This window comes from Eleginops maclovinus, chromosome 9, assembly GCF_036324505.1.
Source record: "Eleginops maclovinus isolate JMC-PN-2008 ecotype Puerto Natales chromosome 9, JC_Emac_rtc_rv5, whole genome shotgun sequence".
In the NCBI taxonomy this organism is placed as follows: Eukaryota; Metazoa; Chordata; class Actinopteri; order Perciformes; family Eleginopidae; genus Eleginops; species Eleginops maclovinus.
The window spans coordinates 28,351,672-28,367,894 of record NC_086357.1 but is presented as its reverse complement, the minus strand read 5'-3'; the positions used below and the strand labels follow the sequence as shown (position 1 = coordinate 28,367,894).

The window sequence follows — 16,223 nt, the reverse complement described above, 5'->3', positions numbered from 1 at the left end:
TGATCACATTAAAGTGTTTTTCTCCACAGGCAGCATCATTCACACTCAGTGAACATTTTATTCCCTGGAAGTTAATTTAGGAGAAACGAAGCTGACAGCAGCCGACACACCTGGGCAGTTTATACACACACACACACACACACACACACACACACACACACACACACACACACACACACACACACACACACACACACACACACACACACACACACACACACACACACACACACACACACACACACACACACACACACACACACACACACACACACACACACACACACACACACACACACACAAAAACACACACACACACACACACACACACACACACACACACACACACACACACACACACACACACACACATACACACACACACACACACAATCTGAGCCATTAGACAGCTTTTTAAAGAATGACTCCTTCAGTAAGCTCTATTGCTCCCTATACCCTAACACACAGCACACACAGCGGGTACATATTGCACTCACATATGACGGCTTGGTCTCGTACAGTTCAGATTCCTTTCTCAAAATAATAGAACTTTAAACTCAACAAGAATCTGAGAAGTGCTTTGAATGTGAATACTATTTTAAACACGAGCAGAAATAATGCTGTAACTCTTGAGGTATTTCAGTCGAGGGTTTTATTGAACATGAAATCATTAATTGGTCACATTTAAAGTAAATCATGATTCATCAGAGAACAATATTTTCATGTACAACTAATATTTTGTTTCGAGATATTTCTGTCTGAATATTATAAATATATATATCTATTTTCTGTGAAAAACAACATTTTATTTGGGTTTTTGTTTCTTTAAAAAACTGTTTTCATATTTATTTTTGTGTCTTTATATAACTAACAATGTATCATGGTACGTTTGTGCGGGAATAAAAACAACCTGATTATGATTTATTGTTGCCTGTTTACTAAAACTTTAGTATTTTTTATGAATGTACATATATTTAGAAATAGCTAATGTCATTTGTATTTCTTTTTGTTTCTCTTTTATATTTTCTTACATTTTTTTAACCAATAATTTCATGTCTAACAATTGTATTTAATGAAAAGAATATTTAATAATGTTTTGTTTGTCTGTATATAACAGGCAGTTTACTGCTGCATGTATAAAAACACATTCTATGACATGTGTTGTTGTTGTTTGTGTTTACTGTTAAATATATGGTTTCATTCCTTATTTTTTATATACAACCAAGATTTCATTTTGATCAGTTTTGTCTCTAAAACCAACCTTTTTTAAATACAGTTTTTACCATGATTTTATTTAGATATATTTGTTATTATCGTAGTTTTTGTAACTCTGATAGACAAAGTCTGAACATTAACACAAAAAACTCCTCCTACATTTCCCACAATGCACCGGATCGGAACAGGAAGTGGCAGCCCGGTTCCCGCATGCTGGATCTTGTTGTTCTGTCGGCATCATGGCGGCCCCTCTGGAGGTGATAGTGAGCAGTGACTCCGGCTCTCAGATGTGGAACAGCACCGTGTTCGACCTGCTCAGCGGCTCCAGCCTGCTCTCCTACCGGGGAGGCAGCAGCTCGGCCCGGTCCCTGAGTCTGCTCAGCGGGGGGTACCTGCTGTCGGCTCAGCTGGGGAAGAACTTCATCAACGTGTGGGAGATCCAGAGGAAGGTAGCTGAGTTTAACTGTGTTCACTATATCAAACAGCGTGTACACTAACCACACGCACAGGGTAAAACCAATACCATATAAAGACAGCAATATAAATAGTGATGAACCCTCCGACTCAGATCCAGGGAAGGTACAGACATCTGTTTTGGTTCCAAACCTCCAGTCTGAGCTCTGGCTCTTCTGCATCTTCATATTATCCCGGTGAACATGTGCATTAAAGTGCATCACAGTACACCCACTGATTGTGTGTGTGTTGCAGGACCAGCTGCAGCAGAAGATCGTGTGTCCAGGTGTGATCACCTGTCTGACCGCCTCACCTGACGGACTCTTCCTCGCTGCCGGCGTGGCAGAGGCTATTTACCTGTGGGAGGTGAGAGGCTCTTCTTCTGTGGTTCAAATGATTGTTGGTACCTTTTTATCTGCAGGATTGTTGCTTTGTAGGTCATTTATAAGTTGTGTTTTATTGACGTCACTACAGTCACCCTGGAGGTCAAAATACCAACAATTAACTAAACACATCCTTGGTTCAGGTGCAATAAAGTCTCTTCTCTGATTGGCTCTGGTTTACATACATCTTCCCATTGATTGGTTCAGGTGTAATAGGGTCTGCTTTCTTATCGGTCACTCTTTTTCTCTGATTGGCTCAGTTTAATTACGTCTGTTCTCTGATTGGCTCAGACGTAGTCACCTCGGTTCTCTGATTGGTTCATATGTAATACTAACCTCTGTTCTCTGATTGGCTCAGGTGTCCACAGGTAAGCTGCTGTCGGTGCTCAGCCGTCACTATCAGGACGTCACGTGTCTGAAGTTCACCGACGACAGCAGCCACTTTGTTTCAGGAGGGAAAGACAACCTGGCTCTGGTGTGGGGTCTGAGCAGGTAACGGGTTATTCTGTCCTTTATGATAGATAAGGAATAGGTGCTACTTGTGATCTAATGATGTCATTATGTAACTTCAGGAGATGTGCTCAGAATAGATTTAACTAAATTAAACTCTGGAGTCTAGTTTTATGATTCTTTGCTTCAGTTACGGTTTTATTATTTTTAAAACTCATTAAAAGTATAATGGTGTTTTTTAGGACCAGACATGGAACATTTTTTGCTTAATTTTTATATTTGGCGTGATAGCAGACACTGCTGACGATCCTGTACAGAGTCATGGTAATGTGAAGAACAGTCGATACATCTTCTTAAATATATAAGTGTTCTTTAATTGTCAGTAAAGAAAGTTACAAAAATAAATGTAAATGAATGAGAGATGAATAAGATTTATGGTGATTAATTATTAATGAATAGCTTTTGAAATAAGATTTTGTCTTTTGACTTCTCTTACATTCAGTATGTATTTATAACCCTTATTAAAGCAGCAGTTACTGCCGTGTGTCCACCAGGGGGCGCTCTATAGGTAGGTACCAATCAGGTGCCATAGCAACACCTCGTTAATTTGTGTGCGTGTGTGTGTGTGTGTGTGTGTGTGTGTTTCAGTGTGATCCAGCTGGATTTGAACGCCCCCCCTGAGCCCCGTCACATCCTGTCCCGTCACTCTCTACCAATCACAGACCTGCACTGTGGGCTGATGGGAGCTCAGGCTCGGGTCGCCACCGCCTCCCTAGACCAGACCGTCAAGGTGAGGCTTTAGAGAGACCGGTTGTTGCTACAGCTGATCTTAAAATGTGTTTGTTTGTTGTCGTTTGTTTAGTTGACTGTCAGCTGTGTCTGCCTTCTGTTTCAAACAGCAGACTGATTAAATTATATTTGGTCTGCTGTTCTCTCTCGGCCAATCATCAGCTTGGATTCATGGCTGTTAAACTCAGCAGACCCTCATTAGATATGTTGTTGTCTTAATGAGGTTTGATTTGTTGTTGTTGATCTATAGTTGAGATTTCTGTCTTCTTCTTCTACTCTTTAAATGAGACGTTTTCTTACTGGTGTGCTGTTCCTGCCGTCTGTCCTCTGAGTTTCCTCTCTTATAAACCTCACAGTTTGAATCCCTTAATGGGGTTTGTTGTTGTTTGTTTCAGCTGACCTTAAAGCTGCATTTCCTGTGTGTTACAAACCACGGAGAATAATTTAAACGTTACGTTTATTTACAAAATGAAAGACAGTGATACCTATCAGAATCTGAAAGGAGGGAGGCAGATTCCTCCATAGGAAGTCCTTTATTTAAAGCATTGGGCTTCCTAACTTTCCAACTCCTCACAATAATGCGTTCGGTTGAGAGGAATGCCAGAGCTGAGGTTCAGTGCAAATTCAGAATTAATGCCATTGATCGGCGGCCCAGCAAGCATGCAGCTGGAGTTAAGGCTGTTCCATATTCAGGATCTCAGAGAGTCTCAGCCTCCTCCCAGGGAGCAGGGACGCTTTACATTTGGAGGTTTGGTTTGGTGTCGCCGATCTTCAGTCGGGTCTGCTTTGTTACAAACAGAGATGCTTAAAAGGTGACGTTCCTTAATGACATGACACACTGAATGCACCTGTTGCTTTGTTTTATACATACGTGTCCCCGGTGTGTGAGGAGACGCAAAAGGTGTCCGAAAATACAACCTCTCTCTTCTCCTCCTTACCCACATCTCTAGAGCGGGTACAAACGAGCTGATCCAGATTTCCCGTTGTTATGACGTGTGTGTGTGTGTGTGTGTGTGTGTGTGTGTGTGTGTGTGTGTGTGTGTGTGTGTGTGTGTGTGTGTGTGTGTGTGTGTGTGTGTGTGTGTGTGTGTGTGTGTGTGTGTGTGTGTGTGTGTGTGTGTGTGTGTGTGTGTGTGTGTGTGTGTGTGTGTGTGTGTGTGTGTGTGTGTGTGTGTGTGTGTGTGTGTGTGTGTCAGTCAGAGCAGCAGAGCTAACGCTGTGTTGACACTGTGTGTAATATAAAGCTCCTGTCCTTGTGGTGAACCGAGAGAGAAGCGTTTGGGCTCCAGACTGTTCCAGAAATAATGCTGGATGTGGTTTGGAACATAATATGGCGTTTAATCACAGCAGCGTTTAGCTGAGTTTCTCCTGGGGGAAAACTCTCTTCAGAGGACAGATCGTGACGCTCCCAAGGGGCGGGGTCAGCAGCAGCTCGTTCCTTCAGGTTTCAAGGTTTCATTGGTCACATGCACAGCAGATACATCGTATATGTTGGCACTGAAAATCTTATGTCCCATGCTCCTCCAACAACTCCACATACATGGTGCAGATAAGATAATAAAATAGTGCAAAAAGAGAGAAGAATATTTACAATAACAACAATAAAGATTTGAGGATGTGAAATATATACATGTGGAATACATTGAGAGTATTTACATACTTTACTCTGTTGAATGAGGAGGTATGGGCAGATGTATGTGTACTATAACAGATGTGAGTAGTTTAAGGACAGTCACAGAATCAGCTTGTTGAACGATGGTTCTGTCTCAGCCGCTGAGCTGAGTCTCCTCTGTTTCAAACTGTAGATTTAATGTGGAGTTTTGCTTTTGAGGTTTTGGTGTTTGTTGTTTTGTCTCAGCTGATCTTAAAACTGTAAACTGTATCCAGTCTGTTTTCAAGCCTCAGAGATTCTTAAAGTCGACCTTTTTCCCATTTGAGCTTTGAGCTGACCATCAGTTGTGTTTCCTGTCTGGTAAAAACATTTCATTACACGGCCTGACGCGTTTATCCAAAACGACCTACTTACACTTCACAACGCTAGAGTTGCCTACGGGTGCAATTTGCATAACTTGCCTAAGGACAATCGGACGGCAGTGTGGAGATTGAACCAGATCTGCAGGTCATCCTACTGAACCCCTGGGCCACAGCCGACCCGGGGGCAGAGATCTCTAACTGTGACGTTTCCTCACAGAAGGGTTGTTTGGTTTCAGCCCGTTATCAGCTGAGTGTCCTGTCTGTTAAAAACATGACATCACATGTTAGCGGTCTGATTGGTGGACTTGCTAACGGGACAAAGCAGGGGAATTTCGCCCACGGATTCTTAAACTTGTTGGGTCTGTGATTGAACCAGATCAGAGTACTGACCCCCTGAGCCACAGCCGACCTGAGGGAAGACTGTGACGTGACGTTTCCTCGAAGAAGTTTGGGGTGGTGTTTTCTGGTTTCAGCCGGTTATCAGCTGTTTCCCTCTCTGTCCTGAGCGGCAGAAACCTTTTACATGTGACTTCTTGTTTTGATGAGGTTTGGTGGTGTTGGTTCTCAGCTGTCCATCATCTGAGATCCTTTAAATCTGGAAGTTTTCTTATGAAGTTTGGTGTTTTTGTGGGAGGGTTAAAGAACAGATGAATAAAGACCGGAGTATAAGCAGGTAGCTGCTGCAGACGTATTTCTCTTTTAAGTGTACGCTTTATATATACAAGTTTTCACAGCCTTCCTTTCAGACTTCCTCTTCTTATCTTCAGAACCACCAGACTCCTTCAACATTAGCAGAGCAGAACACAGAGCAGCTGGTCCATCGGTACGGTAGTTTGGGTTATTGTGAGTCTGGAGCATCTGATTAAACCCCCGTCAAACCTGCTGTTTGATGAATGGAGTCTGGCACTTTTCACACATCATAACCTCCCTTATCTTTATCATTCCACTCTCTGTTCTCCCCTTAACGAGCTCTAACGAAGCAGCTCGTTAAGGGAAAGTAAAGCAACACAGAACCAGTTGGTGTGTGTGTGTGTGTGTGTGTGTGTGTGTGTGTGTGTGTGTGTGTGTGTGTGTGTGTGTGTGTGTGTGTGTGTGTGTGTGTGTGTGTGTGTGTGTGTGTGTGTGTGTGTGTGTGTGTGTGTGTGTGTGTGTGTGTGTGTGTGTGTGTGTGTGTGTGTGTGTGTGTGTGTGTGTGTGTGTGTGTGTGTGTGTGTGTGTGTGTGTGTGTGTGTGTGTGTGTGTTATTTTTAGTCTCTTTTATAATTCATTGTTTCAAACCAATCAGACGCGGCGCTGTTGGTGATGGATCTCTATAAACCCGGGGCACCTCCTCATTTTTAATCTCGGTAAGATCCCCTCTCTCGTAAATCACAGAGCGCGGACCGGAGGAGTCCCGTTAATTTATCAGGTTTTAAAGTGGAGTCTGGAACGCTCCGAGCCAGCCGCTCCATCACAGCGGGTCAGAGGTCACCGCACGCCTCGTTACTACCACCTCCATTTCTAACTTTATTCAAAGCAATAATGAACACACACAGAACCGACTCTGAGGAGACTGCCGGAAAAAGGTTCTGAAGGGTTTGGTTCTGAGGGATTTGGTTCTGAAGGGTTTTGGTTCTGAAGGGGTTCGGTTCTGAAGGGGTTTCGGTTCTGAGGGGTTTTGGTACTGAAGGGGTTCGGTTCTGAAGGGGTTCGGTTCTGAGGGGGTTTTGGTTCTGAGGGGTTTGGTTCTGATGATGGTTTCAAGTCCTGAAGATGAAGAGTTCTGCAGGATCCATGTTCTGAAGGGTTCTATAGCTCTCTTTCTCCAGGTGTGGGAGTTGTTACCTCTCTCTCTCTCTCTCTCTCTCTCTCTCTCTCTCTCTCTCTCTCTCTCTCTCTCTCTCTCTCTCTCTCTCTCTCTCTCTCTCTCTCTCTCTCTCTCTCAAACACCTGTCTGTCTCCAGGTGTGGGAGTTGTCCTCAGGTTACCTGTCTCTCCCTCACTTAGCTTTTTCTTACCTGCCTGTGTCTCGTCTGTCTGTCTCTGTCAACTGTCTTTGCCTCACTTGTCTCTCTCTTACCTTTCTATCTCTCTCTCCCCTGTCTGTCTCTCTTGAGGTGTGGGAGTTCTCCTCAGGTGACTTGTGTCTCTCTCACCTGTCTCCTTCTCACCAGTCTCTCTTTCTGTCTCCAGGTGTGGGAGTTGTCCTCAGGTGAGCTGCTGCTCTCCGTCCTGTTTGATGTGGAGATCATGTCTGTGACCTTCGACCCCTCGGAGTACTTCCTGTTCTGTGGAGGCAGCGACGGGAACATCTTCCAGGTGTCACTCTGCAGCCAGGTCAGTCTCCAAACTACATCCTCCAAATGTTCTTCCTTCCATTTAGCTCCTTTGAAATTCCTCATCGGACTATTTCCTGCAAACTACATCTGTCAAGCTACCAACTTCCAACTACTTCATGCTAACCTCCTAAAAACCTTAAACTACACCCTGCACACTACCTCCTACAAACCACAGCATTAAAAACTACACCTTCCATTTTATGAACTACGTCCCCAAATCGTTCTCCCATCCTCCTGAGGTCTCCTTGTTTTTGTAAGATGCTTCTTTGTGTTTGCCTGAGAGGGTCAGCAGTCCGTTGGTATGACGTCACTTTTAGAATCGGAGGATGAAATTGGATAATGATGAAACCCACTTTATTATATCACAGAGGGGGGGTGTCTCTTGCGGGACCATGCAGCCCTACATCTTCATTCTACATCCCAACCTGCCAGTTCCTGTCCCCCCCCCCCCACACACCTCCTCCTCCATTCATCCTTCATGAGCTGCATCCTCCTCCACACGTCTTTGATGGTGGAATGTAAATGATTCTGTATTCTGACTCACGTAGCGTCCACATTACAGCTGGATCTTTACAGTGATCCGTATTTACACCCCCCCCCCCCCCGGGTATATAAAGACACACATCCAGAGCGAAGAACAAACAGAAGCAGGGGGTGTTCCTTCAGCTTTGAGAGGAGGAAGATACAGCGGGCAGGAAGCAGAAAATCATATTCCACACGTTCATCACTTCAGATGTTCTCCTGCAGCCTCCCGGAGAAAGGGAGTCTGTCCAACACAAGGATTCTACAATATCACTGTGTGTGTGTGTGTGTGTGTGTGTGTGTGTGTGTGTGTGTGTGTGTGTGTGTGTGTGTGTGTGTGTGTGTGTGTGTGTGTGTGTGTGTGTGTGTGTGTGTGTGTGTGTGTGTGTGTGTGTGTGTGTGTGTGTGTGTGTGTGTGTGTGCAGCCGAGGATAAACGCTGCAGTCTTTATTCATTCATCTCCATCGAGCCTTTTCTTCTGACTGCTGTTGTTTCTCTTCACAGCAGATTTACATTTTAAAGCTTCACACAGTTAATCCCCCCCCCCCCCCCGCTCTCTGAGTCTGAGGAACAGAAAGTATGTGTGTGTGTGTGTGTGTGTGTGTGTGTGTTTATATATCTGTGTTTTTACCGTTGTGTTTGATCTGCAGAGCCTCAGCCGGGAGAAATCCTTTCAGTCGGACAACGACGGAGACACCACCTTCAAAGGACACAGGTGAGTCGTTTATAGAAAGACATGTCACCTTTTATTCTCAGGTGTGTACAGGTGTACGGCTGTAAGTCAAGAGCTCTACCTTTATCCCTCAGGTGAGCCATTTATACAAAGAGCTGTAACCCTAACTCTCAGGTGTTTGTGTAAGCGATTAAAGAAAAATAAAATCAGTAACACATGCTGTCAGTGCAGGTGTGATTTCCTACAGTACAGGTGTGATTTCCTACAGTACAGGTGTGATTTCCTACAGTACAGGTGTGATTTCCTACAGTACAGGTGTGATTCCTCACGGTGTGGTTTGTGATTTCTCTCAGGAACTTGGTGACGTGTCTCTCGGTGTCGATGGACGGGACGCTGCTGCTCTCCGGGTCACATGACGAGACGGTTCGACTCTGGGACATCCAGAGCAAACAGAGCATCCGCTGCCTGGCACACAAAGGTAAGCCCCGCCTCCGCCATGATGTCACCTGTGACTGAAAACCAACAGACCTTTTTTTATACAAGGGATTAACCTTCAGCTCCTTCACAATAAAAGTCATCCAGCTCTTCCAAAATAAAAGCCTGCCAGCTCCTACAAAATAAAAGCCTGTCAGCTCCTACAAAATAAAAGCCTGGCAGCTCCTACAAAATAAAAGCCTGGCAGCTCCTACAAAATAAAAGCCTGTCAGCTCCTTCACAATAAAAGCTCTATTATTGAGACTGTATTGAGGTGTTATTAATGTGGTCTGTTATACATACTATTGATAGAAGCGGTCACACTTGTTGATTTGAAGCTTAGTTTTATTTATTTTGTATAAAGGTGTTCATGTATTAATCTGCATTACTGGGAGTCGTAAGAGGCCGGTGAAGACGACGTGTTGATCAGTGAGAATCTGACTGAATCAGGTCAGATTAGATGAGGGTCTCGGGAGGTGGAAGATGATTTAACCTGCGTGTCTGCTGACGGTTTATTAATGAAGCGCCGTCTCTGGAGCTTTTCCTCTCCGTCTCATTCATAATAAGTGATTTTGCTGCGACTGACAGGAACATGAAAAAGAAATGCGCGTCGCAATCATGACTGGCACTTTGTAATTAACCAAATCCTCACTTCAAACGTCAGGAGACGATAATCCCTCCTCTGGCTGGACTCGCCCCCGTCACGTTTTTTCGGACGAAAGGAAAGCTTCATCCTCCGTGACGCAGCTCCTCAAACCGATTCGTCTCAGCAGGTTCAGCTGCATGCTGGGAAACACCAGAGAAACCACCTCTGTCCTCGCATTATTGATTCTAAAATCACAACAGAAGCATCGACCCCAATATTCAGAGCAACGTGAAAATCTGGTGAAATATCCGCTTAGAGCCGGTCTCCACAGGACGGAGATGAAGGTCATGTGATCAGACTGTTCAATAATCTGTTAATCAGCTGAGAGAACAATTAGCAATCTCATTAAAAATACCATTAAATATTTAGTTGTAAAGTATATTCAATATGCATACTCTGAAGGGATCATGTGACACCTTCATTTAACTCGACCACAGACATCGACGGTTCAAATGCGAGTCACTTACACAGCTCCAAGTTTTTCTTAAATCTCTATCTCTAAATGTTTGGCAGCCATTCCGGTGTCTGTTGAATTCCAACACAGAGAAAAATTGTCAGTAGTTTATAGAAGATCATTTAACTCGAAGACAGAGAAAAGTATAATGCTGAAGTGGTGCAAGTTCTCCCATTTAAAAAGATGAGGCCTGTAATTTTCATCATAGGTACACTTCAACTATGAGAGACAGAATGGGGGAAACAATCCAGGAAATCACATTGTAGGATTTTTAATGAATTCATTATAAATTCCTCTGTAAAATAAGTATTGGGTCACCTACAAACAAGCAAGATGTCTGGCTCTCACAGACCTGTAACTTCTTCTTTAAGAGGCTCCTCTGTCCTCCACTCGTTACCTGTATTAATGGCACCTTTTTGAACTCGTTATCAGTATAAAAGACACCTGTCCACAACCTCAAACAGTCATACTCCAAACTCCACTATGGCCAAGACCAAAGAGCTGTCAAAGGAGACCAGAGACAACATTGTAGACCTGCACCAGGCGGGGAAAACTGAATCTGCAATAGGTAAGCAGCTTGGTGTGAAGAAATCAACTGTGGGAGCAATTATTAGAAAATGGAAGACATACAAGACCACTGCTAATCTCCCTCAATCTGGGGCTCCACGCAAGATCTCACCCCGTGGGGTCAAAATGATCACAAGAACGGTGAGCAAAAATCCCAGAACCACACGGGGGGACCTAGTGAATGACCTGCAGAGAGCTGGGACCAAAGTAACAGAGGCTACCATCAGTAACACACTACGCCGCCAGGGACTTACATCCTGCAGTTCCAGACGTGTCCCCCTGCTTAAGCCAGTACATGTCCAGGCCCGTCTGAAGTTTGATAGAGGGCATTTGGATGATCCAGAAGAGGATTGGGAGAATGTCATATGGTCAGATGAAACCAAAATAGAACTTTTTGGTAAAAACTCAACTCGTCGTGTTTGGAGGAGAAAGAATGCAGAGTTGCCTCCAAAGAACACCATACCTACTGTGAAGCATGGGGGTGGAAACATCAGGCTTTGGGGCTGTTTTTCTGCAAAGGGACCAGGACGACTGATCCGTGTAAAGGAAAGAATGAATGGGGCCATGTATCGTGAGATTTTGAGTGAAAACCTCCTTCCATCAGCAAGGGCACTGAAGATGAAGCGTGGCTGGGTCTTTCAGCATGACAGTGATCCCAAACACACCGCCAGGGCAACGAAGGAGTGGCTTTGTAAGAAGATGGGAGAACTTGCACAATTGGTGGCTGACTAAATACTTTTTTGCCCCACTGTATATGTACACACACACACACTCACATTGGAGTGTGTGCACAGGTCGATTTGAAAAGTATGAATTTTCTCTGCTGTGAGGATTTGATTTGTTTCTCTGTGGTATTGTTCATAAATCTCTGCGTTTCTCGACTGTCAGGAGAATATTGGGTTATTTTCCACTCTGCGAAAGACATGCATACATATTGGGACATGCATACAAATCAGAGTGTGTCCGTCAGTGTAAAACCTCACTCTGGGCTATGTGTGAGTTCAGCTGCAGTTCATGACGGTGAGCAAGAAACTGAGGAATGAAAGATAAATCTGAGATGTGTGGAGGGCTCCACGTTTCCGACTCCTTCAGGCTGTCGACTGATTAGAAGACATGTGAGTGAGACCTCTTCCCTGTGAAGCAGATCTGACGTCAGCCGAGACTCTCAGGGGAGGTAACTGCTCCTGGTTACAAAAGAGTCAGACTGTATAGAAGTCTATGAGGAAATGTTCCTGCTCCTCTCTGGATTTATTACCTCAGGTTTTATAGAAATCTATGACGAGCTCGAGGTTATTTATCATATAGAGCAGGTCTCTGTTCTCTGAAATTATATTAGAAGCAGCTTCCCTTTTGAGGAGGAAAATCACAAAGACATGAATCTTAATATTTCTGGACGGTAAGTGGGACACCAGGAACCAATTTAATGATCTCCTGGGATCTCTCCTCGCGTTTTAATCTGATGAAAGTGTGAGTGTTTTACCGTTGTCGGAAGTCCAGGTTGGTTTTTAAAAGGTTTTCCCTCCTCAACAGGTTGTAAATCAACCACAAAAACGTCCATTCTGCATAAAACCACACTCTGTGTTGGAAGGCAGAGATTTGTACTAAAAGAGTTGGAGTATTTCCTCCTTGTTGTGGTAATAAAGACCGGCTGATTATCTAACACTCAATTACAAATATGGATCTCCGCTTGGCTGCAGCTGCAAGAATTACACTAATGGTCTCAATGTGGTCCAACACCGAGACATAAATCTCTCTGAGACAGAGGAGCTGCCAACTCACTGCAGAGGAGACACCTGAACACAACACACTGCAGAGGAGACACCTGAACACAACACACTGCAGAGGAGACACCTGAACACAACACACAGCAGAGGAGACACCTGAACACAACACACTGCAGAGGAGGCACCTGAACACAACACACTGCAGAGGAGACACCTGAACACAACTCACTGCAGAGGAGGCACCTGAACACAACACACTGCAGAGACACCTGAACACAACACACTGCAGAGGAGACACCTGAACACAACACACTGCAGAGACACCTGAACACAACACACTGCAGAGACACCTGAACACAACACACTGCAGAGGAGGCACCTAAACACAACACACTGCAGAGGAGACACCTGAACACAACACACAGCAGAGGAGACACCTGAACACAACACACTGCAGAGGAGACACCTGAACACAACACACAGCAGAGGAGACACCTGAACACAACACACTGCAGAGGAGACACCTGAACACAACACACTGTAGAGACACCTCAACACAACTCACTGCAGAGACACCTGAACACAACACACTGCAGAGGAGACACCTCAACACAACACACTGCAGAGACACCTGAACACAACTCACTGCAGAGGAGACACCTGAACACAACACACAGCAGAGGAGACACCTGAACACAACACACTGCAGAGGAGACACCTGAACACAACACACTGCAGAGGAGACACCTGAACACAACACACTGCAGAGGAGACACCTCAACACAACACACTGCAGAGGAGACACCTCAACACAACTCACTGCAGAGGAGACACCTGAACACAACACACAGCAGAGGAGACACCTGAACACAACACACTGCAGAGGAGACACCTGAACACAACACACTGCAGAGGAGACACCTGAACACAACACACTGCAGAGGAGACACCTGAACACAACACACTGCAGAGACACCTGAACACAACACACTGCAGAGGAGACACCTGAACACATCACACTGCAGAGACACCTGAACACATCACACTGCAGAGACACCTGAACACATCACACTGCAGAGGAGACACCTGAACACAACACACTGCAGAGGAGACACCTCAACACATCACACTGCAGAGACACCTGAACACATCACACTGCAGAGACACCTCAACACATCACACTGCAGAGGAGACACCTGAACACAACACACTGCAGAGGAGACACCTCAACACAACACACTGCAGAGGAGACACCTGAACACAACTCACTGCAGAGACACCTGAACACATCACACTGCAGAGACACCTGAACACATCACACTGCAGAGGAGACACCTGAACACAACACACTGCAGAGGAGACACCTGAACACAACACTTTAATAGATCACCTGACCATATCACCTGAATGCATCTCCTGAATATACCCGCAGGATGCGACGGGTTAACCTCAGAGACTCTGGCTCAGCGTCTTGGATTAAAGCTCCAGCTAATCTGAGGAAATTAATTCAGAATTCCCCAGACAGGAGGGGGGGGGGGTGTGTAGATTTTCAAACCAAAGTCCAGGCTCTGATGTTGCTTCAGTTTCACAGCCGTAATAAAAGTTTCATGCTCAGTTCGATCGTCAGCTGAAAGAGAAATGCAGAAGGAGACACACACAGGTCTCTGTCAGTGTTTAGATGAAGGTTTTAGATCTTCTTCTTCAGTGCTTCTTAAATGCTTTCCCTCCATCAAACAGCGCCTATGAATCAACAACAACAAGCAGACACATTTCACTTCAGCATTTCCTGCCGAGCTGACTGCCGTCTGCCCTCGGTTACATAAATGTGGAGATTAGTGGAGCTCCTTAAATCAAACGCTCCCTCTGAAGGAGGAACGCATTGTTGGGTCTGATGAACGCTTTAAAGACGCCAGTGAAGGAGCGTTTCTCAGACAGCTCAGGGCTTATATCAATAAGTGGATAAATAAATAGATGTGTAGAGCATCGGCAGCAGTGATGGAGCAGCGGCTCCCTGACATTAATAAATGATGAGTAATAATCAGGTCAGCCGGAGAGAGGATCTGCAGCAGCTCTCGCTTATTCCAGTTCTCAAATTGAAGAAACTTTCTCACTTTGATGTTCGTGCTGCCTTCAGGCACACTGCTGATGTCACGGTCAGCCGGCTGCTCATTGGTCCGTGAAAGATAGTTCCTGTCCAGACAGAAACGTCCAATTGGAGGCTTGTATTGTGCTGATGTCACGCGTCATGTGGCTTCTTATTACACCATTGAAGAAAAGTGGACCATTCAATCAAGAGCAAACAATCACAAGCTCCCAATCTACTGATGTCGTGGTTGGACGACTGCTTATTGGTCAGGTAAAGATATTAATCATCCAGACAGAAACGTTCAATCAGAAGCTCTCATTTTGATGATGTCACAGGTTGGGGGGCTGCTTCCTGCGCCATTAAAAGAAATGTGTGACATCAGAAGCTTTCATTCTGCTGGTTTCACATGTCAGGTAATTGTTCCTTTAAAGGTATTTAGTGTCCAGGTTGAAACATCCGATCAGAAGCTTTCATTTTGGTGATGTCACGGTCAACCATCTCCTCATGGGTCACATGAATTCTGGTATCTGCTGGCCTCTGACATCACTTCCTGTCTGTGTTCAGGTCCGGTGACGAACGCCGTCATCATGGCGGCTCCGGCGAACATGTTCCTGCCCGACAGTCGACCGGCCGTCCCTCTGCCGCGATTCAGCCGACACCTGCAGGCCTCCGAGGGGGGCGGGGCCACAGAGGTGTGTGTCCGCCCCGCGCTCTACACACAGGTGAGACTGAACCTCTTTTATTTTGAAACGTTTACAGAAGGATGGTCAGACGTACCTGCAGAAAGCTTTTATTTTGAAATGTTTTCAGGAAAAGACTTACCTGCAGACAGTTTGAGACTGACCTTTCTTATTTTGAAATGTTCACAGGAAGTGGAGAAGACGTACATGCAGAAAGCTGATAGGCTGAACTTGTTGATGAACGCTGTGACGGACAAGGTCAGAAGGGGCGGGGCTTCAGGCGATCATGTGACTCGGATGTTGGTCAGATTGAAAAAAAAAGCTAAATGTCAGACAAAAAAATGAAATGTCACAGAGAGCCCGAAGAAAGCACGTTAACATCATCAGCACTTTGAAAACCCCTGATTATTGTTTACTATTAAATATTTATTTGATGTTTCAGTCGGTGTTCGGTGACGGAGAGAACACGAAGGTTCGAGTCTCCGAGCTCGAAGAGGAAGTTCAGACTCTGAAGAAAGTCAACAAAGATCTGTACGAGTTCACCAGCCAGCTGCTCACCAAGCCCACATGAACACACACACACACACACACACACACACACACACACACACAGACAGACACACCCCCGTTACCACGTCCACACGTTTAAACAGTCTGTGAAGATTTTGTTTTTATAAAATAAAATACTTTTGTTTTGATAAGACTTCCTGTTTGTGTCTCTGTTGAAGAGGGAGTGTCATACAGCCAATCTAAATGTCTGACATTACAATCGATGAAGTACCCTCACAGTATCCTCATTATTAACATTACATTCG

General features: G+C 44.9%; 2 protein-coding genes across 2 annotated transcripts in view; both read left to right on the top strand.

The window, feature by feature from the left end:
• The first annotated feature begins 1,395 nt into the window (after positions 1–1,395).
• Positions 1,396–16,111, top strand: wdr18 (WD repeat domain 18). The gene is made up of 10 exons (XM_063892012.1): positions 1,396–1,664; positions 1,924–2,034; positions 2,410–2,543; positions 3,150–3,291; positions 7,437–7,580; positions 8,755–8,819; positions 9,131–9,255; positions 15,293–15,450; positions 15,598–15,666; positions 15,851–16,111. The coding sequence occupies exons 1-10, from the start codon at positions 1,455–1,457 to the stop codon at positions 15,977–15,979; spliced, it is 1,287 nt and encodes a 428-aa protein (XP_063748082.1). The 5' UTR covers positions 1,396–1,454; the 3' UTR covers positions 15,980–16,111.
• The window catches only part of grin3bb (glutamate receptor, ionotropic, N-methyl-D-aspartate 3Bb), a 29,951-nt gene continuing 27,978 nt past the window's right edge, over positions 14,251–16,223 (top strand). Inside the window, 1 exon segment of the mRNA XM_063892009.1 lies at positions 14,251–15,243. Coding sequence (XP_063748079.1) covers positions 15,210–15,243 — 34 coding nt within the window. The 5' untranslated portion in view covers positions 14,251–15,209.